The 26,024-nt window shown below is 41.2% G+C and overlaps 1 protein-coding gene across 1 annotated transcript in view; it reads left to right on the forward strand.

Moving 5' to 3' along the window:
- Positions 1 to 26,024, forward strand: part of LOC126187878 (nuclear pore complex protein Nup155) — a 261,223-nt gene that overhangs the window by 59,940 nt on the left and 175,259 nt on the right. The window contains 3 exon segments of the mRNA XM_049929211.1: positions 93 to 343; positions 22,076 to 22,197; positions 24,012 to 24,236. Coding sequence (XP_049785168.1) covers positions 93 to 343; positions 22,076 to 22,197; positions 24,012 to 24,236 — 598 coding nt within the window.

Raw genomic sequence — 26,024 nt, forward strand, 5'->3', positions numbered from 1 at the left:
ATAATACACTTCTTGGAGTATTAATTTCCTTTTCTGTACACGAGTTTCCATACGTCATGAATACAAGATACTTAAGCACCTTTTTGTTACAGAACTTTAGATAGCAATGTTTTTCGCCACATTGTGAGCATATCTCCAATAGAAGCTCGTGAATCTCTTCATGTGAATCTTGTGGCAGTAACAAAAGCAGGAGTGCGTCTGTATTTCACAACAAGTCCTGTCACATCACTTACAGTTCGACCATATGCATTACATCTTGTCCATGTAAGACTTCCTCCAGGCTTTGCTGCATGTGCATTGCCTCAGCAACCAAGAAATGTAAACTTGGCACATTACAGCAGGGGTAAGTACTGATGAGCTGAAGTAAAATGTAATTGTCAAAGAACTGATACTTGCATAAGAACACTTCCTGACATGCATACTTGCAGTTCAGTTAAATTCCTTGAAACTAAGTGAATGGAGAAAATGGGCATGAAATCGATGAAGCTGCAATTGTATGAAATGGTATCAGGAAGTTGTATGAAATGGTATCAGGAAGATCATTCAGAACCTATAGTGTATTGAATATACTGTTATCATTGAAAATTTGTCCACTGCAGCTGACACACATGCACACGCTCCCCCCCCCCCCCCTCCCCCCCCTGCCCCCCCCCCCCCCCCCCCCACCACACACAAAAAACTACTACTACTACCACCACTGCCACCACCTCTATTGCAACTAAACTTTGATTGTATATTTGTATTTGGGGGATGGTACTGTGGCTCTTACACACAACATATGGTAAGCTGATTGTTAATTGAAGTTAATTTTACTAGGGATTGTCTGAGGTGATAATCCGAGAGATGATAATTTTATTTTGGGACTGCATTCATCAGGTGTCCTCTGCTGTGCCAGCCTCTTCATCCCAGAGTAGCACTTAACACCCAATGTCCTGAACCATTTGTTGGATGTGTTCCAATCGCAGTCTTCCCCTACAGTGAATATCTGTTACTCTCTCTAGCACCATGGAAGTTCTCCTTGATGCTTTAAACTTATTCCACATATTCCTCCTTCACTAGTTCTATGAAGAACTTCCTCATTTCTTATTTTGTCTGTCTGTTTTTGATTAATTTTCAATACCCTTTTGTAACAAAAAATTTCGTATGCCTCGATTTTTCTTTCCCAGTTTCACACAGTTCATGATTGACTTCTACTCATTGCTGTTCTCCACACATGTCTACTCTGAATTGTATCCTAAAATGAATCCCTTTGTTTGATAGGAGTAGACTCCTTTCAATAAGTAGTACCTTCCATGCCTGTCCCTGTAGGCTTTCTATGTCGTCTTTGATTTGTCTGTCACATTATTTTATTTCCTATTTTCTAGGGAGCAGAATTCCCTACTTTATCTGCAACATGGTTCTCAATTTTGGTATTAGGTTTGCACATAACCTCATTTCTGCTGCTGCTCCTCATTTCTCTCATTTTCCTTCGGTTTGCTCTCAATGCATTGGATGTGCTTGTTGGATGGTTCAGTCCGTTTAGTAGATGCTGAGATTCTTACTTACTTTCACAGAAGATAGCAATGTTGTCAGAAAATCTTACCATTGATATCCTTTCACTCTGAATTTTAATCATACTCCTGAAACCTTCTTTTATTTCCATCATTGCCTCTTCAGTGCATAGATTGAAGAGTAGAGATAAGACTATGTTGCGGGGCTGAATGAATTAACTTCATTGCGACAGAAAAACGAAATGCTAACTTACACGACTCAGTTTAATAGCACATTCAATAATGGAAAAAAACATGTCTAAAACAAAAGGAAAACATAAGTCAATAACTGCAGCAAAGATAATAATTAAAAGTACTAATTACTTGCACGTAGCATTACACTGCACTTTCCGCTCACCCCATAGCATCAGTGATATTTTCTGTTACATTGGACAAGGTAACAACCTAACCAAAACGGCCTTGCTGTGCTGGTACTGCGAACGGCTGAAAGCAAGGGGAAACTACGGCCGTAATTTTTCCCGAGGGCATGCAGCTTTACTGTATGATTAAATGATGATGGCGTCCTCTTGGGTAAAATATTCCGGAGGTAAAATAGTCCCCCCATTCGGATCTCCGGGCGGGGACTACTCAAGAGGATGTCGTTATCAGGAGAAAGAAAACTGGCCTTCTACGGATCGGAGCGTGGAATGTCAGATCCCTTAATCGGGCAGGTAGGTTAGAAAATTTAAAAAGGGAAATGGGTAGGTTAAAATTAGATATAGTGGGAATTAGTGAAGTTCGGTGGCAGGAGGAACAAGACTTCTGGTCAGGTGACTACAGGGTTATAAACACAAAGTCAAATGGGGGTAATGCAGGAGTAGGTTTAATAATGAATAGGAAAATAGGAATGCGGGTAAGCTACTACAAACAGCATAGTGAACGCACTATTGTGGCCAAGATAGATACGAAGCCCACACCTACTACAGTAGTACAAGTTTATATGCCAACTAGCTCTGCAGATGACGAAGAAATTGAAGAAATGTATGATGAAATAAAAGAAATTATTCAAATAGTGAAGGGAGACAAAATTTAATAGTCATGGGTGACTGGAATTCGAGTGTAGGAAAAGGGAGAGAAGGAAACGTAGTAGGTGAAAATGGATTGGGGGTAAGAAATGAAAGAGGAAGCCGCCTGGTAGAATTTTGCACAGGGCACAACTTAATCATAGCGAACACTTGGTTTAAGAATCATGATAGGTTGTATACATGGAAGAACCCTGGAGATACTAAAAGGTATCAGATAGATTATATAATGGTATTACAGATATTTAGGAACCAGGTTTTAAATTGTAAGACATTTCCAGGTGCAGATGTGGACTCTGACCACAATCTATTGGTTATGACCTGTGGATTAAAAATGAAGAAACTGCAAAAAGGTGGGAATTTAAGAAGATGGGACCTGGATAAACTGAAAGAACCAGAGGTTGTACAGAGTTTCAGGGAGAGCATAAGGGAACAATTGACAGGAATGGGGAAATAAATACAGTAGAAGAAGAATGAGTAGCTTTGAGGGATGAAGTAGTGAAGGCAGCAGAGGATCAAGTAGGTAAAAAGACGAGGGCTGGTAGAAATCCTTGGGTAACAGAAGAAATATTGAACTTAATTGACGAAAGGAGAAAATATAAAAATGCAGTAAATGAAGCAGGCAAAAAGGAATACAAACGTCTCAAAAATGAGATTGACAGGAAGTGCAAAATGGCTAAGCAGGAATGGCTAGAGGACAAATGTAAGGATGTAGAGGCTTATCTCACTCTGGGTAAGATAGATACTGCCTACAGGAAAATTAAAGAGACCTTTGGCGATAAGAGAACCACTTGTATGTACATCAAGAGCTCAGATGGAAACCCAGTTCTAAGCAAAGAAGGGAAAGCAGAAAGGTGGAAGGAGTATATAGAGGGTCTATACAAGGACGATGTACTTGAGGACAACATTATGGAAATGGAAGAGGATGTAGATGAAGATGAATTGGGAGATACGATACTGCGTGAAGAGTTTGACAGAGCACTGAAAGACCTGAGCCGAAACAAGGTCCCCGGAGTAGACAACATTCCATTGGAACTACTGATGGCCTTGGGAGAGCCAGTCCTGACAAAACTCTACCATCTGGTGAGCAAGATGTAAGAAACAGGCGAAATACCCTCAGACTTCAAGAAGAATATAATAATTCCAATCCCAAAGAAAGCAGGTGTTGACAGATGTGAAAATTACCGAACAATCAGTTTAATAAGCCACAGCTGCAAAATACTAACATGAATTCTTTACAGATGAATGGAAAAACTAGTAGAAGCCGACCTCGGGTAAGATCAGTTTGGATTCCGTAGAAATACTGGAACACGTGACGCAATACTGACCTTACGACTTATCTTAGAAGAAAGATTGAGGAAAGGCAAACCTACGTTTCTAGCATTTGTAGACTTAGAGAAAGCTTTTGACAATGTTGACTGGAATACTCTCTTTCAAATTCTAAAGGTGGCAGGGGTAAAATACAGGGAGCGAAAGGCTATTTACAATTTGTACAGAAACCAGATGGCAGTTATAAGAGTTGAGGGGCATGAAACGGAAGCAGCGGTTCGGAAGGGAGTAAGACAGGGTTGTAGCCTCTCCCCGATGTTATTCAATCTGTATATTGAGCAAGGAGTAAAGGAAACAAAAGGAAAAATTCGGAGTAGGTATTAAAATCCATGGAGAAGAAATAAAAACTTTGAGGTTCGCCGATGACATTGTAATTCAGTCAGAGACAGCAAAGGACTTGGAAGAGCAGTTGAACGGAATGGATGGTGTCTTGAAGGGAGGATATAAGATGAACATCAACAAAAGCAAAACGAGGATAATGGAATGTAGTCGAATTAAGTCGGGTGATGTTGAGGGTATTAGATTAGGAAATGAGACACTTAAAGTAGTAAAGGAGTTTTGCTATTTGGGGAGCAAAATAACTGATGATGGTCGAAGTAGAGAGGATATAAAATTTAGACTGGCAATGGCAAGGAAAGCGTTTCTGAAGAAGAGAAATTTGTTAACATAGAGTATGGATTTAAGTGTCAGGAAGTCTTTTCTGAAAGTATTTGTATGGAGTGTAGCCATGTATGGAAGTGAAACATGGACTATAAATAGTTTGGACAAGAAGAGAATAGAAGCTTTTGAAATGTGGTGCTACAGAAGAATGCTGAAGTTTAGATGGGTAGATCACATAACTAATGAGGAAGTATTGAATAGGATTGGGGAGAAGAGAAGTTTGTGGCACAACTTGACCAGAAGAAGGGATCGGCTGGTAGGACATGTTCTGAGGCATCAAGGGATCACCAATTTAGTATTGGAGGGCAGCGTGGAGGGTAAAAATCGTAGGGGGAGACCAAGAGATGAGTACACTAAGCAGATTCAGAAGGATGTAGGTTGCAGTAGGTACTGGGAGATGAAGCAGCTTGCACAGGATAGAGTAGCATGGAGAGCTGCATCAAACCAGTCTCAGGACTGAAGACCACAACAACAACAACAACCTAACATTATATGTAGCCTCTGACGCCCATCACAGCTGATCTGATGGGACAGTGGAGTTGCTGGAGCGTTGATAAGAGTCCATGGTGTATGTAGATTAGTCCGTATCAGTGTAGGGTGCATGGAAAGCTGGTTTGACATAGTCGATGGTGATGGTGGTTGTCATATCCATCACAATGATTTTGAATGTCTTGGCCTCCCTACTCATGACGCGGTAAGATCTATTGTAGGGCAGCCGCAGTGGCTTTTGAACTGCGTCATGCTGTACAAAGACATGATGGTACTCTCTTAGCTTATTAAAAACAAAAGGGATACGAGGCTACTGATCCCTTGCAGCAATGGGGCATAGTTGCCGAATTTGTGTAAGAAGCTTTTGCCGGAAATCTGACTGGACAATGCAATTGCCTGTCACATCGGCAAAGAACTCACTCAGCAGACATGTTGGCTGGCCATAAAAAAGTGCTGCAGTTGTGGCTTTCACATCTTAATTCAGACACACGTGGAGCCAGGAGGACAATGGGCAACATTTCTGTCCACCGCTGTGAGTTGAGTTGTGTGCAGTGCATGCATTTAATTAGACCATTCACTGCCAATTGGTAAGCTATAGTTCTAATCCACTTCATACCCAGTAGGACAGTAGTGCTTTGAACAGATAAGGCTCAGATTGTTCTGTTGTAACGTATAGAGGCATATCAAAAACCATCCCCAGAAGAATGCAACATTTTATGTAAAGAGACGAATGCCTGTTGGAGAAAGTCAGTAGTCACAGATGGTGGCAGTTTGTTAGTGGGGACATTACAATACTGCACCCAGAGTTAGTGGTTGCAGTGTAATACGCAGAGTTGTAGTGCTGATGATTCTGCCAACAAATCTCATGGCTCACTATTTGATTGTTGCACTGTGGTGCGAGCTTCAAAATCAACTGCATCAGTGATCACTTCGATTTGAGAGAGATCATCATCTGGCACATTCAGTTCTCCTTAATCATGAACCATATTATCAGTGAACTGTTATATATAGTCGGGATATCACAGCTCACATGGTGAAACTGTCTCAGGACACTGGCAGAAAACATATGTTAGTGGCTTGTGAACTGTGGTGAGTGAACTGCTGTCCCTCCAACATGTAAAAACATTTCTTAATAGCAGCATAGGCTGCTGAATTCTGCCTAGTTGTCGAATATGGGGTTTCTAGGAAACACGCTTTCTTGGATCGCTAGATAACAGTTCAAGCAAATTGTATTGATGAGTTTTATTACAAAATGAACAATGACAATACTTAACTTTGACAATAACACAGAAGTGTCGCAAGCAACAGGTGACATACAAATAAGAAATCTCTTCAGTATATACAATTCATATTACAAGTGAAGTAATACATTTGGCTTGCTAGTCGTGAAGCTACTGTAGAACTGGGTCACGGCCAGTCGGTGCAGCGCTTATGTCCTCTTAACATAGAGGCTGCTGTTGTCATTGGTCGTCCTGGACAGGGGTCGGTCAGCATGCAATTGGCTGATGTCTCACAGCCCCCTCTACTGTAATGTTACCAACTGGTGTGCCAGCACTTGACTTTATGCTGTAACATAGGCAGCCTACAGTTCACAATTTTTGCTGAAAAATGCTATGGGCTGCAGGTGCTCCCCTATTTGCTGTTGCAGTGCAGCACCAATTGCAGTGGCAGACACGTCGACCATCAGGGTAAGAGGCGCCTGTGGAACTGGTTGCACTACATTGTAGCTTCTGCGATGGCAGTCTTCACCTTGGTACATGCCAATTTGGCCTCACCATTACACTGGAGTTTGTCCTTTGGCAGTGAAACGTGCAAGAATTTATTCAGTGGTGCGGCTAAGAGGACATCATAGTCAACAATCTGACATTAAAAATTGTTTATGGCAATAAATAGTCATAATTCTTTAAGTATGATCGGCTGATCTACTTTACGGCTGCGCGGAGTGGCCGTGCAGCTAGAGGCGCCATACCACGCAATCATCAGTATGCACATAAGAAGTCCGTCACATCAGATTTCACCCGTAACCCATTGAAATATTTGGGCAGCATTACGAAGTCCAAAAGGAATTCCGGTAAATTCAAATACTCCGAACAGTGTGCAGCCAGTGGTCTTAGTAACATTGTCCAGTGCCATAGGTATCTGGTAAAATGCACAAACTAAGTTCAACGTTGAAAAGATTTGCTTACTGTGGACATTGAACATCTTTTATTTGCAGTACTAAGTATCAATCTGGAATGGTTCTAGCATTGAGCTGTCTGTAGCCGCCACATGGATTCCATCCATTATTTGTCTTTTGGACGTGTGTAGTGGTTTTGCCCAACTACTGCTCGATGGGCGGCAGATTCCATGTGCAAACATAGACAAGAATTCCTGAGTAACTATCTTCAGTTTCTAGGTGTCAAGCAGTGTGGTTGAGCATGAAGTGGTTGTCCAGGTGCAGTCAGAATATAGTCCGCTGTAAAGGGCTGCACTGGTGCTAGTATGGAAGGTGGGCATGTGATCTCCAGTAACTGTGTGAGGAGCTATATAAGTAACAATCACTGTTAATCATCTGTACTGCCTGTGTGCGCTCAGGGACTCGGCATCATTTGCTGAGTGCAGGCTTGGCAACCATGGGGCTCCTGAGGTGGGGGACTGGTAAATGCCGCCAGTCCCCTGCCACTCTATGCTCTGAATATGCTTCAGCAATCACTGTTTGGTGCAGCAATGAAATGTTGTGTGTTGCAGGAATGGTAAAAACCACTATAAAAAAAACCTTAATCTCAAGGTGTGTTACGCACTGATAAGATGCATGCCTGTTGAGCGGGAACAGTCATTAGCAGACAACCTCTGGGGAACATGCTGCACCTCATTTGTATAAGGCTTAGGGCTTGTTTTTCCCTTTCTGCTCATGGGACCAATATAGACCCTCGAAACCTTCTCTCACTCCTCCTAGTGGATTGGGTGGGCCATTTGGAGGTACCAACGTCCAGTCTCACAAGGGGCCTCATGTGACGAGCTCTCCGGATTCTGAAGTAGTTAAATGTAGTTTGGTATTTAGTAACAGAATGCATGCTGCAGGACAGAGTATATTTTTAATAGCTAAGACGAGAGGGAACCTTTGAGAAGGCTTCCCCTTTTTACATTGAATAGGGTTACGTGACATTGCAGGGACATTAAATCAGTCAAGCGGCTATGAAACGGGATGCTTTTTCTAATTCCCTGCAAGCAACGTACCTGCAGGAACTGAAGTGCCTTGGGGAGTATGCCATCAAAACAGAGCTCCACTCCACGTTGAATTAAATCAAAGGGGTTGCGACATTCTAGGGTCTCAAATAAAAACTGAAAGTTGAGTGGGCTGAAGAAGGAATATCATAAGGGTGGATGGTGATCTCGTCTTATCAGATTCAGTTATCCTTACATTCAGCAGCATGAAACTAGCCGAGCATGTTAAGGCAGGCTTCCTTTGCCTCAATATATGGCCTTATGTCCCCAACCCAATGCGCTGTTCCGAATGCCAGTGCTTTGAGCATGCTACTCGTGAGTCTCACAGAGAAGCCACTTACGGCAAATGTGGTAAGGCCACCCACATAGGAGTCACTTGTTCATCTCTCTTGAAGATTGTGAATTACTCTGGGGATCATCCTGTCTGGAATTGGGAATGCAGCGTACATCTTGAAGAATGAAAGGTACAAAAGCTTAATATAACAAAGTGCATCCCGTATAATTCGCCAAAAAGGCGAATAAAGCCATGCTGCCCCACGACATTCTCCACGTCCTTTGCTTCAATTGTTAAACAACTGGTGCAGAAATCCAAAACTGCTACACAAACGGAGGTTGTTAGTGTCAGCACTAGTACCTGCATTTGTCAGTGCACTTGTGCTGCTGCAGTCATTCCGAAGGCCCTGTCCCTCCCAACGGAACTTCAGAAAAGTTCATGGTTGCTGACATTGGAGAACTCCTTGCCCGCTCCAAGGATTGTCTTGTCCACCACCCAGCACTACCACGGCCACTCCCACTCCTGCAGTTGTCGCTCCGAAGCTGCCTCGGACAACAAAAATTGAAGTCAAAGGCGAAGAATAGCTCACTGACAGAGACTGGAAGTACACAGTCCAACAATGTTGGCATCATTCTCTTTGATGTCTCTCTTCGGAATCTTCTTAAGAGGCGATTTACCTTGATGTCAGACTGGGGCAAACATCTCACCCCAAGACAGCATCCACCCATTGCGGGCTTCCCTCCCCAGCAGAAAGTCAGGATGAAAGTGCTACCCCTGTTATAAATGGCTCCCATCCTACAGTGGAACATTAATAGGTTCAGGAAACATGTGAAGAACATGAAAGTCCTAGTACAGGAACATGCCCCCTGTACTTGTGTTTGCAGGAAACACATTTTAAAGCATCTGATGCCTCTGTACTACAGGTTTATGTGCTCTATTGTAAAGATGACCAGACGAGAAAGGGGCGAGAGGTGTCGCTGTATTTGTCAGTAATGCACACCATTCCTGTGCTCTCCTCTCTGGCTACTGGCCTTCAAGCAGTTGCCGTTGAAATTCGTGTGTGTTGGAGGATAACTGTCTGCTCACTGTGTCGTATCTCCACAAGATGCAATAGACGTTGAGGCCCTCGCAGGCTTTATTGAAAAACTCCCACTGCCCGTTTCTCCTACTGAGTTATTTCAATGCCCATAATGTGTTATGGGACTCAAAACTATACTTGCCCCAAGGGTCGAGTCTTGGATGACCTCATGATGTCTGAGGAACTGAGCATCTTCAACATTGGCAGTCCCATTCATTCCTTGGCTGCTACAAGGTCATCCTCAGCCATCAACTTCTTTTTCTGCTTTCAAGCCCTTTCAGCCTCAGCACGGGAAGCAACTGACGACCTTCATTCCAGTGAGCATTTTCCCCCATTGATCCACCTACTGGATGGGGTATTGCTTGAAAGAAGCCACCAAAGTGGATGATCAGTAGGGCTAACTGGATGCTGTTTAGCCAACTGGCAGTGTTTGAGCACCACAACAGTGTCCCGTAAAGAGTAGACCATATCACCTGAGTGATCCATCACACTGTTAAACAATCGATCCAAAAGTCTCAGGTCATCTCGGGAGGCAACATGTACCTTGGTGGGCAGGGAATGCCATTCAGCAATCCGAGACAGGCATGCAGCTCTTAGTAGATTTAAATGCTGCCCAACTGCAGACAACTTCATAGCTTTTAGAGTCGAGAAGGCTAAGGGTAGACACCTAATTAAGGAGACCAAGAAAAGGCCGTGGCAAGCATTCCTGGACTCTTAACTGCTCCGCTTGTTCTACAAAAGTATGGGAAGCCATCAGGAGGCTTTCTGATACAGTCGTTTACCAATAGGAGTGGTGCTGAAACGCGGGTATCTTCAAATGATGCCCAGAGACATTATTCAGATGATCGCAGAGATTTTTGCAGCATCTACTGCCAGTGCCAGCCAGGATCCACCATTTCACTGCTACTGTGTGACTGCAGGGATGGTCGAGTTAGACTTTAAGACTCCATAATTCTGAATCTTACAATTACCCTTTCTCCATGTGGAAGCTGGAATCAGTACTGTGTGAGGCTCATGATACTGCACCCCAGTCACAATAAAATCCGGTACTGTACACTTTGACATTTGCCAGCAGTGTCAAAGAAAATCCTCCTCGATGGTTTTAATCTTAAATGGCAGACAGGCAACTTCCCCAGTTCATGGAGAGAGGCGATTCTGATGCGTGTTCTCAGACCAGGAGAGAACTGAACATGTCCCAGTAACTACCGGATCATCGTCTTAATGAGCTGTGTAGGAAAGACCCTGGAGCACATGGTCAACTGTTGCTTGATCTGGTTGTCAAGAGACCAGGCATCTCCTTAGTCACTCTGTGTGCACTTCAGAGGTGACTATTCAGCAGGCTTTCTTATGTAGACATCAGCTGTGGTATATTCTTCAATATTAATAAGGCGCACGACACTACTTGGACACACAATATTTTCAAACAACCCCCTCATTGGGGCTTTCGTGGCCGCTTCCCCAATTTCATACAGTCCTTCCTGTCTAAGTGCTTTTTTATGTCACAAGTTGGTGACGTGCTGTCAGATTGTTTTGAGCAGGAGAATGGTGTTCATCAGGGCAGTGTTTTAAGTGTTACCCTCTTCGCCACAGCCATAAACAGTATCATGTCTACAGTAGGGAGTCCTGTACAGTGTTCCGTATTTGTGGATGATTTTGTTGTTTTCTGTTCCTCCTCCAGTGTTGCAACAGCGACCCATCAGTTGCAAATTACAGTGCAGATGTTAGAGAACTGGGCTGCAAACGTGGGTTCTCAGTTTTTTGCAGATAAGTGTGTGTCCATTTTAATCGTTCTTGTCGTATTTTTAATTTATCTGACTTGTGCATATGAGGAACACCATTCTACATTTTAAAGATTCAGTGAGGTTTCTGGGCCTCCTTTTTGATTCCAATCTATGTGGTTACCACACCTGAGAGGCCTGAAAGCTAGAACCCAGAAGATGCTGAATATTGTAAAATGCCTTAGCCACAGGTCTTGGTGAGCAGACAGGATGTGCGTGTTCCAGTTTTTCAGGGCTTTCATGGCTACAATATGGAGTACTGTGTGTGGCTCAGCAAGGCCTTCTGAGCTGAAGATTGATGCTATCTGTCATGAGGCGATTAGACTGGCCACAGGTGCTTATAGGATCAGCCCCATATTCAGTCCCTGTGCTGAGGCTGGGAAACCACCCACTCACCATCCTGCGTGGACATCAGGCATGTAAGTTCCCTGCAGCTCTGACTTCCCCTGCATACCACAGTGTCGGTCATCCACCTGTGTAAAGTCTTTCATCCAATTGTCCACAAGCAACATGGTGTTTGGGATCTGCGTGCAGCACGTGCTGGGTTCACTTGGTGTGGAGCATGTACAACCTCAAATCAAAGGTTTCAACCACCTGCCACCGTGGTCATTGGAGAGATAAAGTGTAATTTTAGATTGGGTGCAAACAGGAGGGATTGTTCTCTTGCTTCTGTTTTTAATGTGATATTTTCTGACATTTTAAATGAGGCACTAAAACTCTACAGACTGTCTTTATGGATGGGACTAAACAGGGGAAGTCCATTGAGTGCTGTTTCTTTTCGTGGATCATGGCAACAAGGTCCATCTGCTTCAAGGCTTTACTGTCTTCGACGCAGAATTATATGTGGTCTTATGGGCACTGGAGCATATGAGACGTTCTTCAAGGGGTAAATATCTGGTCTGTTCAGATTCCGTGAGTGCCCTTCACTCCTTACGATGTTTGTACCCAGCAGATAAAATAGTCCAGAATATGCAGGATGCCCTCCTCCGATTGCAATGGTTGGGAAAGATGTCTTTGTGCTGGCTACCAGGGCACATGGGTATTGCAGGGAATAAAAGGGCGGATCTACAGCCATTGGGGCCAGCCGTGATCCTCATTTCAGAGCACCATCCCCCTGCATGCTATAGCCTTGCTGTTGAGGTACAGAGTCTTGCATCAGTGGGAGAATGAGTGGCTGGAAGTGACAGGCAGTAAACTCCATCTAGTAAAGCCCACAGTGGGGCCATAGCACACCTCCTTTCGGCGACGTAGACTGGGCGAGGCAGCTTTTACTTGTCCCTACAACAGCCCTACAACACTTGGCTTCTTGCTTCAGCGCAACAGCCCTCCAATGTGTGGTGCTCCTCGCATACAATTCACTGAGTACCACATTTTACTAGGTTGTATTTTAGTTTTGGACCAGAGGGCAGCGGCACATTTGCTGGCAGACCTGCACTCTATTTTAAGTTACATTGAAACAAATGTGATTAGAGTTTTAAGGTTTTGTGATCTGTCTCACTTGTTTCTGCAAATTTTTGGGAGATGATATTAGTGTGTTAAGAGGGTGAAAGCCACACCCATGTTTTTTGTAAGTGGTCAGCCAGTCACATTTCCTTTTGCCTTTCTTTTAGCTGCATGCGTGGAATGTCAGATCCCTTAACCAGGCAGGTAGGTTAGAAAATTTGAAAAGGGAAATGGATAGGTTAAAGTTAAATATAGTGGGAATTGGTAAAGTTCGGTGGCAGGAAGAACAAGACTTTTGGACAAGTGAATACAGGGTTATAAAAACAAAATCAAATAGGGTTAATGCAGGAGTAGGTTTAATAATGAATAAAAAAAAATAGGAGTGCGGGTAAGCTACTACAAACAGCATAGAGAAAGCATTATTGTGGCCAAGGTAGACACGAAGCCCATGCCTACTACAGTAGTACAAGTTTATGTGCCAACTAGCTCTGCAAAATGATGAAGAAATTGATGAAATGTATGATTAGATAAAAGAAATTATTCGGGTAGTGAAGGGAGACGAAAATTTAATAGTCATGGGTGACAGGAATTCGGGAGTAGGAAAAGGGAGAGATGGAAACATGGTAGGAGAATATGGATTGGGGCTAAGAAATGAAAGAGGAAACCGTCTGGTAGAATTTTGCACAGAGCATAACTTAATCATAGCTAACACTTGGTTCAAGAATCATAAAAGAAGGTTGTATACATGGAAGAATCCTGGAGATACTAGAAGGTATCAGATAGATTATATAACGGTAAGACAGAGATTTAGGAACCAGAATTTAAATTGTAAGACATTTCCAGGTGCAGATGTGGACTCTGACCACAATCTATTGGTTATGAACTATAGATTAAAACTAAAGAAACTCCAAAAAGGTGGGAATTTAAGGAGATGGGACCTGGATAAACTGACTAAACCGGAGGTTGTACAGAGTTTCAGGGGGAGCATAAGGGAAAAATTGACAAAAATGAGTGAAAGAAGTACAGTAGAAGAAGAATGTGTAGCTTTGAGGGATGAAGCAGTGAAGGCAGCAGAGGATCAAGTTGGTAAAAAGACGAGGGCTGGTAGAAATCCATGGGTAACAGAAGAAATATTGAACTTAATTGACGAAAGGAGAAAATATAAAAATGCAGTAAATGAAGCAGGCAGAAAGGAATACAAGCATCTCAAAAATGAGATTGACAAGAAGTGCAAAATGGCTAAGCAGGGATGGCTAGAGGACAAATGTAAGGATGTAGAGGCTTATCTCACTAGGGGTAAGATAGATACTGCCTACAGGAAAATTAAAGAGACCTTTGGAGAAAAGAGAACCACTTGCATGAATATCAAGATCTCAGATGGAAACCCAGTTTTAAGCAAAGAAAGGAAAGCAGAAAGGTGGAAGGAGTATATAGAGGGTCTACACAAGGCCGATGTACTTGAGAACAATATTATGGAAATGGAAGAAGATGTAGATGAAGATGAAATGGGAGATACGATACTGCGTGAAGAGTTTGACATAGCACTGAAAGACCTCAGTCGAAACAAGGCCCCGGAAGTAGACAAAATTCCATTAGCACTACTGACAGCCTTGGGAGAGCCAGTCCTGACAAAACTCTACCATCTGGTGAGCAAGATGTATGAGACAGGCGAAATACCCTCAGACTTCAAGAAGAATATAATAATTCCAATCCCAAAGAAAGCAGGTGTTGACAGATGTGAAAATTACCTAACTATCAGTTTAATAAGTCACAGCTGCAAAATACTAACACGAATTCTTTACAGACAAATGGAAAAACTGGTAGAAGCCGACTTCGGTGAAGATCAGTTTGGATTCCGTAGAAATATTGGAACGCGTGACGCAATACTGACCTTATGACTTACCTTACAAGAAAGATTAAGGAGAGGCAAGCCTACATTTGTAGCATTTGTAGACTTAGAGAAAGCTTTTGACAATGTTGCCTGGAATACTCTCTTTCAAATTCTAAAGGTGGCAGGGATAAAATACAGGGAGCGAAAGGCTATTTACAATTTGTACAGAAACCAGATGGCAATTAAGAGTTGAGGGACATGAAAGGGAAGCAGTGGTTGTGAAAGGGGTAAGACAGGGTTGTAACCTCTCCCCGATGTTATTCAATCTGTATATTGAGCAAGAAGTAAAGGAAACTAAAGAAAAATTCAGAGTAGGTATTAAAATCCATGGAGAAGAAATAAAAACTTTGAGGTTCGCCGATGACATTGTTATTCTGTCAGAGACAGCAAAGGACTTGGAAGAGCAGTTGAACGGAATGGATAGTGTCTTGAAGGGAGGATATAGGATGAACATCAACAAAAGCAAATTGAGGATAATGGAATGTAGTCGAATTAAGTCGGGTGATGCTGAGGGTATTAGATTAGGAAATGAGACACTTAAAAGTAGTAAAGGAGTTTTGCTATTTGGGGAGCAAAATAACTGATGATGGTCAAAGTAAAGAAGATATAAAATGTAGGCTGGCAATGGCAAGGAAAGCATTTCTGAAGAATGAGAAAGTTGTTAACATCTAGTATAGAGTTGCATGTCAGGAAGTAGTTTCTTAAAGTATTTATATGGAGTGTAGCCATGTATAGAAGTGAAACATGGACTATAAATAGTTTGAACAAGAAGAGAATAGAAGCTTTTGAAATGTGGTGCTACAGAAGAATGCTGAAGTTTAGATGGGTAGATCACATAACTAATGAGGAGGTATTGAATAGAATTGGGGAGAAGAGGAGTTTGTGGCACAACTTGACAAGAAGAAGGGACCGGTTGGTAGGACATGTTCTGAGGCATCAAGGGATCACAAATTTAGCATTGGAGGGCAGCATGGATGGTAAAAATCGCAAAGGGAGACAAAGAGATGAATACACTAAACAGATACAGAAGGATGTAGGTTGCAGTAGGTACTGGGAGAAGAAGAAGCTGTACAGGATAGAGTAGCATGGAGAGCTGCATCAAGCCAGTCTCAGGACTGAAGACAACAACAACAACATTCTTTTAGCTCTTCTGTGATTTTACTTCTGTTTTATTCCCATGTATAGCACCTTTCACCCTTCTCCATTGTATTAAGGCCTGTGAGATAGTGATTTTGTGGGTTAACACGAATGAGGTGGGAGTGAGTGAATAAGTGTTGTTATAGATTTCCTCTTCACTGTGTAGCAACAGTTTGTCGTTTTACCCATTTTCATTTCTTTTAATATGTGTAAGAGCACTGATAACCTCGGCATTGACTGCCTGTAAGCCACACACACACACACACACACACACACACACACACACACACACACACACACACTCTCTCTCTCTCTCTCTCTCTCTCTCTCTCTCTCTCTCTCCCCCCCCCCCCCCCTCCCCCTCCCCCCCCCCCCCCCCCCCTCTACTGCTGGGGTTTCCATAAATCATACTTATCATTGGCTTGATAGGTTAGTAATAGTGTGACAAACGCGTCAGTGAAGGAGTTCAAACAGGAGTCGATAAAATAAAACTTCGCTGTGAGTGTGGGGTGTGTCATGTCCACTATGACACATTTACATTCAAATTTGTGCCATAGGCCTTTTCAACACTAATGTGACACAGCCATATGTTGCACTCATAGAACCACTGGCAATGATAAGGTGGCAGTCATCACTATGTCTACCAAGAACTGTATTAGTCAACAACTGGGTTATTGCACCTGGGAGCGAGGGGGCTTTGGTCAGCTTATCATGAGTTTTTATCGTAACATTTCATGAGGACATGCTTAACCAGTTGATAGTATATGCACAACTGTCTGCAATTATCCACAGTGAGTTTTCCTTTGTCACCACCACTGCACTTGTTGACAAGTAAAGTCACCGTTTGTATCCAATAATGGCCACCTGAGGCCAAGTACGGTAGTATTGTGGTCGGATTATAACTTAGTGGCATGTTAAGTTACGAATAGTCGATGGCTGCAGTCTGGAGAGCCAGTGGCTATCATCACTGACTTCTGCTGAGTTTCCCTGTTCATATAATCCACTGCACTTGCATGCTGTGGATCCATACCATTGGTGGTAGCAGGAGACTCTTGCTGATGGAGGTGAGTAGCTGTGCTTTATCAGTGAGCCATGATGGCGAGATAGGTGACCAGTAGCCTGGGTCCATAATGCAACATCATCTGTGGAGAGCTCAGCAACCTGTGCTTGTAGTGTGGCGAGGTGTCACCTGTCTGAGGCTGTTGCAGTACACGCGGATGGTCACATTTCTGTTGTGTAGTTCATGGTTTGTGCAAGTGTACTGTTAAGCCTCAGTAAATTTTTTCTCAGCTCTGGCAGGAGTCTTAACTTCAGTGAATCAGTTTTTACAAGTCCTACATACTCCCAGGTTTCTAGTGATGTCACTAACTCCGGACGAACTGTCTTTTAATCAAGGAGCTGATGACCTCGCTGTGCATACCATTAACTCCCGAACAACCAACCTTTCTCGAATGTTTTTGTACTTTTTTATTCATAATGCATATTAGATTAAAACCATAAAAATCTCGTAGAGAGACACAGTATTCCTAGACAGTAGAAAGAATGAGATAATAATGTGATGAATATGTAATATTTATTTATGGAGATCTGTTACTAGAAATTTAGTTAAAGGGTTCAGTGCTCTACTGTGTTACCTGAGCTACAAAAAAAGAGAAAAACTTGAAGTGAGCACGACCACACGTGTAAAAAATAAAGCGAAAAAGCTTTATTAATTGACGGTCTCGAAAGAAAGTTCACCAGGTTATTTAATTAGATTTGCTGTTTAAATGTGAGGTACCAAAAGTTTTTGATTATTTTATTGATAAAGGTGCAGGATTTATGAATCTAAAGCAGTTGGCAGAAGAAGCCTGTTTCATTTGTACTTGGTTTAGTGATATCACAGGAAAAATAAAATAACTTGCAGGGGTGAAACTTGCTTTCCAAATCAAAAGGCATTAGATAGTGTGCGTAGGTAGCAGGTTGTGACGGTACTGACCTGAATTACGTAGTCTCGTCCTTGGTAGCACCAATCTTAGTCACCTCAAAACCAAAAGTTCAAGTGAGTGCAGCATAGTGTTTGCTCAGAGAGGTACAAAACACCATATTTCTGATGACATTAACACACACATTTTAATCCCTTCAAAGTTCAGTTATTAATTATAGTGACCAGTTTTTTCGCTGTGAACAACAGTTAGTCCAACTTTCCAGACCATAACTCACAATTCTGAGTTCTGAGTGTCCAATGATGAACTTGAATGTTCAATAGTGGCACAAGAGTGTTCTTGTTTACACAAGAATGCCGCAGTTCTCACGTAGCACACTTGCAGTTAAAGGTAATTACACTCTGATTCATTTGCATGACTTACTGAGTCCAACAATATTTGTTTCCAATGACAATGATAGTTCACAGCACTTCTTGAGCGCATCACAGTTCAGTTACAACAGACAGTTAATTGAGATTACAGATATCACTTGAAAGTAATTAAACATTAAAATTCCTGTGTTTGACATTGACCAGAGCACGTATTCTCACCTACAGAAGATATTATAGTGATGTGAATCAACAGTGAAAGCTTTTCTGATGTAGATAGTATGTGTTTACTTTCAAACATTGGACTGGCAATTTTGGATGGCGCCTGGCTACTTACACGCAGGCATAAGAACAAACTGTTATTTTGAAAATTATATTATGTGTTGAAAATTATATTATGTGTTGAAAATTCGGCTGGGTTGGGTTTTACTATATCTGATGAACTAAAAGAACTAATATGATTTTGATTTGTAGAAAATGTTAAAAGTCAGAAATTTAGAAAAATACAGGGACACCATTTTCTTCAGCAGTGTGAATCCCCTTGTTTAGATGTATGAGCCCCATATTGCAAATCGTAGTAAATTACTTGAAATTATTAATTAGTAAGTTTAGCAAGCAATACTTTGTCATTAAGGTAACAAAAATATGTGATCAAAGCCCAGAATCTAACAGTGGTGTTGTGTCTAGACAAGACAGTCTAGACACAGGGTGAGGTTACCGAGGGGCACGCATCAACTCACACCGACTGGCGTGAAGTCTGGAACAGGATACTTTGTGAATGCTATAGAGAAAAGTATGCAGCTAAGTTAATACTCATCTTTAATCCATCATTGTGGTACATCGCTATGGACGATACAAATTAGACTCTCTCCAGATAGGGTTAATGGCGCCTTGCTAGGTCGTAGTCATGGACTTAGCTGAAGGCTATTCTAACTGTCTCTCGGCAAATGAGAGAAAGGCTTCGTACGTGTAGTCGCTAGCAAAGTCGTCGTACAACTGGGGCGAGTGCTAGTCCGTCTTTCTAGACCTGCCATGTGGTGGCGCTAGGTCTGCAAGTACTGACAGTGGCGACACGCGGGTCCGACATGTACTAATGGACCGCGGCCGATTTAAAGCTACCACCTAGCAAGTGTGGTGTCTGGCGGTGACACCACAAGTGGTTTTGACGAAATCTGTAGTGGAAAATGGGGCTGCAGATAAACTTGAAGTTTAGTTATTGCAAAGGATACTGTGATTAGTTTTTGGTAATTTAAAGTACTTTACAGAAATGTCAGAATGCTTAGCTTCAAAATAGTGTAGGTCACCCTTCTCAAATAACTAAGTATTAGCTGCATGCCGGCAGATAAATGTATTGAAAATTAGATGGGAAAGGGTAATTTTTGGGAGTAGAAAAACATAATAAATGAGAAGAATTGACCTATGTCATATGGTTCATAACTATTCCCACCTTGTTGTAACCTGCTCATAAAATATTTATTGTGCACATCCGAAATGGAGGTGCAAATCATGTACATAATTGTCAGATCAAGACCGATTTGTGTGTGATGAACTAAAAAATCAGAAACCACCTGTACATTTTTTAAGGTTGCCTTTATTTATACCATTACATATCATAGTTCACCAGTTTCCTGAGCTGGCTCTTCAGAAACGAAAGAAAAAAAAAAAAGAAATGCACATTTTATTTGATAACAATACTGAATAAATATTGTACGTACCAGACTTTGGAGGGAAGGAAAAAGAATCATAATGCTTTGTACATTTTACTGAGAGCCAATATTATGTCATAGGTTACATTATAGGAATGTATAGTAATAGCAAAAGAGATATTGTGGAAGCCAGCTGCAACATAGTGATAGCAGACATCACTGTAGACCTCTTATTTACTTCATTTGTGGCTTAAAACTTTGAATTGTGATCAGCTCTGCACACACTTCATGGATCACTTCCTCTAAAATTCATTGTTAATCTTAGTTTCTTTTATTATTTGGTACAGGTTTCATTCACAACTAGATTGGTACATATACTGTACCTTAATATGTGTGTCATAGCTTTTTTATATTTCAGTTGGAACGAGCTTTTTATCAGTGGTGTGCTCTCGGGTGTTCAGCTGAGTTGCTGTCTCTGTTTTATGCACAAAAATTCCGGTATTGAACTAACTGTCGTCCTTGGGTGCTGCAAGTTTCGCTGTTTCGTGTACTCGCTGCCTGGATTCCAACAAAATTGTGAACTAGTGTTGGTCTCACAGTGCTGGTTGTAGTTGATCATGAGTTTGACTCCCAATTTCCACTATGCCCCTTGATGCTCCTTCGTTGTTAAGCCAAGAATCACTTATGTACCTTATATATGCAATGGTTCCAAAAATTGTCGGCTGTTCCATAGCCCAGTTTACACAAGAATGATCCTGTGTGGTGTATAATGTAGTCATCTTTGTAAAATATCTGCAAATTGAAGTTTTGACATTTCTTGTTAGACTGATGGCGTGCATTGTTCACATATTATCCTTCAAATTTGTACATATTTTATAAAGATATGCCACGCAAGATCATTCATGTGTAAGCCGAGCTATGGAACAGCTGACAGTTTCTGGAACCGTTGCATATACTGCTCTCACGATAATACTTGTTGCACTATTACAAGTAATGAAGTTTGATGCAACTTCTACTCGTGCAACTAGACAATTTCATACATGACCATCAAGCTCCCAAATTACCGTCTGCAATGTGGCTTGCTCACGGTGACATTTTCAACTACGTACTGTTATTGTTTTCGTATGTAAAAATGCATGTTGTTGCATGACTACAGCTAATGATGCTTTCCAATGCTTATTCGCTGCCTTTTCTTATTTTGAACAATCTGAAGACGACTGTAGATAGAAACTGAAACTGGTTATTGAGCTGTAATCATAATAGGAAAATTGCGGTCTAGGCATTAAACATTTTTACTTAAAAAAAATTATTTAATTAATTTGGTCTTATTAGCAGATCAGCTGAATGTGTTACATTTGTGATTCTATTGATTAGTTGTTTAAGTTCTTAAATTAGTTCTGAGTTGAAGAAGAGAACCCAGATAAAGTTATTGTTGTATAAAAAATTGTTATATTGAGCATTGTTCTTATCTCGAAGTACCTTTCGCAAGCTCCTAGCTGAGTTCTTACCATCTCAGAATTCTAGCTATAGTCTTTTTCATTCACTTCTGCTACACGATTCCGCCACTGTTTGCTGATGTCTTACAACTGCTCATCAGGTGCAATCAGAGGTGTTACGTTGTTAAGCTAAGGTTAGTGAAGTGGCACGATAGATTCCAGGAACATCAGCGACATGCCTGATTAAAACAAACAAGCAAATCAGCTGTTGCCAAACATTGCCGCAGTTATAATCACAGTATGAAGTATGAGGAGACCCCGGTATTGTGTTCCAAATATCGTTTCTGGGATAGCGTAATTAAGGAGCCTGTAGAAATAAAGATGCTGGATAACCTAATAAACAGAAACAGAGGTTTAAATTTAAACAAGATTTGCAGTCCTGCACTCAGTTTATTAAAATGAGCATAAAAGGGTGTAGTAGGTCTCAAGTGTTCAAGTCACAATCATCTATAAACAGCAACACATGGCCAACAATAGAGCATAGTGTGCTTGAAGTCCAGGCAGCGAGTACACATAGCAGCAGAACTTACAGAACCGGAAGATGATGGCTGGGTCGGTCGCCAAAATGTTGTGCGCACAGTGGAAACAAAATCTCGGCTGAACACCGAGAAGTAACCCTGAGAGATCACAAGATTCTTATCCGTCCCTGGTCTCATGTAAATATGTTATTCAGCCAAAACATTCTGTTGAATGCTGGCATCTTACAACTTCGTTTTCACATGTTAGTACAATAGCCGTCTTGTGTAGCCATACAGTGACTCTCCTGTATGCTCAAAAGAAAAGAACCACTGTGTTTTGATTAATTGCAGGTACACTCATACTGGTTTCTTGTCCCGGTGGTGATCGTGATGTCTTATGGTGCCTAAGCTGTGATGCTTTCCCTTTCCATCAGTACCTAGCAGAGACGCAGACTGTTATTCCTTTGGACGGGGTTTGTATTTCCTTAACTATCTATTCATGACACATTATTCAAATGGATTATTTCAAAACTATCTTTTTTCACTTTTTTAATTGATATTGACATTTGAGTTTCTGAGGATAGCTCAGAAGTTAGAGCTGTGAGTCCAATGACCAGCAATGTCAGAATGGTGTGTAATACCTATAAAACAGATTAATTTCCTCCAGCAACAAAGGGTTTGATCTGAAATACTTTCTGTACATCAGTGCTTAGTGAAATTCTTTGTCTTGTAATCTGTGCTCTATTGAACTCTGTTCAAATTTAGCATTTATCACTTAAATTATAATTGGATGCCTGATACCTTGTAATGTGAACAGTTTTAAACTGATTTGGGTGTCAAAAAAAATGGTGAAGGCAATTGGGCCACATGGCTTTCCCTCTTGCAGTCGGCATTCTGACTTACATTATTTTTCTCTAGAAATAAGATCATTTGAGAAGAAAGAATAGGTATCTCACAGCGATCTTTTGCCCTAAAAGTGGCATTAATCAGATAAGATAACGTCTTGTATTCTACTTTCTGCAATACAATACTACATTTGACTCAAAAAAAGCTGCACATGTTCATCTGAGGTAAATCAAATGGTATCATTTTACTGCACTTTTTTATTGTAAGGTGAATCCACACACATTTCATAAATTACATGTCACCAAACTTCCAATCATGAAAACCATGAGCTGGCAGTTTGGATAATGAAGTGGTACATCAAAGTTAAAGGCAAATTTGTCATCATGGCCATGGACAGATTAAGGAAGAGGTGGTGAAAGATACTACCTAAAACAATTGGTGAAAACGAATGTTACGTCCTCAATAAAGTTGAGACAATCATACGATGAAATCTTCTTTTCGAGGCCCCCTGCTTAAATGCCAAGTAACTAGGAGGCTACTGGATGACCTACCATAAGAAAGGTAGCATCAGTTTTCTGCATGTTATTGATGTAACATTAAAGGTTTGTAAATGTTAACTACAGTATTTTTTTGTAGCTGCGTTATAATAACCCATTCATTGCAAGGTGAGACATTTCACGCTTCACAGTCCATATTCCATCCATGTTTCACAACCAATATACTTCATCAGAGGAAAAATGCGTATTTTTTTTAAGCTCCCAGCTATTGCTATATTCACCTTCATCTGTTGACAATGTTGCCTGTTGTGGCAAGAGGGACCTTGCAGCTTCGCCTTGACTGAAAAGAAATAAATTTTGGATGTTTGAATTAGTTAATAATTAAACACTAGGGGTAGAACATTAGTATTATGATGAGCTGACAGTGGTGTTCAAAATGCTGGCTAATTGAATAATTCTGACGGAGTTGCACACTGTCTCAAATATCAGCAAACTCTCAAAATGACTAAAAGTAAAAAGAAATTACTTGTATTATGTCCTCTCTTCTTAGCTTTGGTTTTTAGTTATTGACTATACTTGATGAGTCTTCAGTCCTAGCTTTAACGCCACACTATTTTACACTTTATAATACAGAAGTTACTGTGCTTCATTGCAGGGATGTAGTTACAATCTACAATAATTAGTTGGCGCAACAATGAAAATTTAAGATAAGAAAATCGTTAAATTACAGAATGGTTGGCCAATACTTACCTTGAGATGAAGTTTTTAGTGCTACTGACAATATAGTGTTTGTCAGCATGCAAGTAAGCTTTTCTGTGTTCTTAGAGTTAGTGCTTTCATTCATATGAATATGTAATATTATACAGCAACACAGCTTTTTGTCCCAAGTCTATTTTAAAATAATTTTATATGTCTATTAATTTACATAGAACGTTATTTTAAAGGTTGCCTGGGCATTGGCAGAGGTGCGTCCAAGTCATCGCTATTTGGATCTACCACCATCATTTTATCAGCAGCCTGCTATCACTCCTGGTGCCGAATATGACTCAGCAAATTCTGATGGACAGTTACAGCAGCAACAGCCAGATCTGGGGTCCTTCATGGATCCACCCTTGGTGGTGCGACAGCACATGGAAGCACCTAAGAAATATGTCATACTGACACCTCAGGTAAGTGATGATCAGTATGATGGTATGTTATGTCGTGTAAAACTGATTTTCTTATACTTTGTCGCAGATAAGAACTGCCGAGCAAAAATTAAATCCTGCTGCTTTGTGGCATACTCTGTAGTCTCCTCACAGTCCCAACTTCCTCACGAGGTAGCTACATTCATCATTGTCTGTGTGTTACGGGCTTAAATTATACAGGGTGATTCCTAAAGAATACCACAACTTTAGGAATTTAAACTCTGCAACGACAAAAGGCAGAGCTAAGCACTATCTGTCGGCGAATTAAGGGAGCTATAAAGTTTCATTTAGTTGTACATTTGTTCGCTTGAGGCGCTGTTGACTAGGCGTCAGCGTCAGTTGATGCTAAGATGGCGACCGCTCAACAGAAAGCTTTTTGTGTTATTGAGTACGGCAGAAGTGAATCGACGACAGTTGTTCAGCGTGCATTTCGAACGAAGTATGGTGTTAAACGTCCTGATAGGTGGTGTATTAAATGTTGGTATAAACAGTTTAGAGAGAATGGGTGTTTGTGCGAAGGGAAAAGTTCTGGACGGCCGAGAACGAGTGATGAAAATGTAGCACGCATCCATGGGGCACTGAGAATCCGCGGGAAACAACTCAGTATGAACGTGACTCGCCTAAGGTGAACGTTTTCTGTGCCATTTCAGCCAATAAAGTTTTTGGTCCCTTTTTCTTCGAAGGTGCTACTGTAACTGGACTACAGTATCTGGAGATGTTAGAGAATTGGCTGTTCCCTCAGCTCGAACAAGAAGCACAACAATTCATATTTCAGCAGGATGGAGCGCCACCACATTGGCACTTATCTGTCCGTAACTACCTGAACGTCAACTACCCTAGGCGATGGATCGGCCGCCAGGCAGCCCGTGACAGAGCACTTCATCACTGGCCTCCAAGAAGCCCTGATCTTACCCCTGCAATTTTTTCTTATGGGGGTATGTTAAGGATATGGTGTTTCGGCCACCTCTCCCAGCCACCATTGATGATTTGAAACGAGAAATAACAGCAGCTATCCAAACTGTTATGCCTGATATGCTACAGAGAGTGTGGAACAAGTTGGAGTATCGGGTTGATATTGCTAGAGTGTCTGGAGGGGGCCATATTGAACATCTCTGAACTTGTTTTTGAGTGAAAAAAACCTTTTTAAATACTCTTTATAATGATGTATAACAGAAGGTTATATTATGTTTCTTTCATTAAATACACATTTTTAAAGTTGTGGTATTCTTTTTGAATCACCCTGTATTATACATACTGCAATGACAGATGCTGAGGACTACAACCTTTCCTCCAGTATGAGCAATAAAATGAAGACAACAAACAGAAAAGACACAACATTTTGTGTAGTCCCACACTGTACAGTAGCTTCTGGAGTATCAATGTAGGTGTAAGTGGTGGTCAAAATTTTCACATAATAAAAGAAGGAAAAAAAAAATAGTGTGAGGGTGTGCTTGAATATTGCTGAAACCATATATTTTTGTAATTTTACCACTTTCATGAATGCAGATAACATAAAATGGGCCTACATATTGTCGAAATCAGTTATTTAAATAAAGATTCAAGCATAACACTATAATAATATATCCTGATAGCTCTTAAAGAAAAGACAGTCTGTAAAACAGAAGATCCAGATTTAGAGCACAGATTTTGAAATAACTAACTGAAGTTCGTATTGGCTTCCAGTATACGCTGTCTTAACATTGTTTATTGGTTGATAGGTTATAAGCTATTCGTATGACTGAGAAATTGCTGAAGAGCTTAGAAAAAAAG

Source organism: Schistocerca cancellata, chromosome 5 (assembly GCF_023864275.1).
Source record: "Schistocerca cancellata isolate TAMUIC-IGC-003103 chromosome 5, iqSchCanc2.1, whole genome shotgun sequence".
NCBI lineage: Eukaryota > Metazoa > Arthropoda > Insecta > Orthoptera > Acrididae > Schistocerca > Schistocerca cancellata.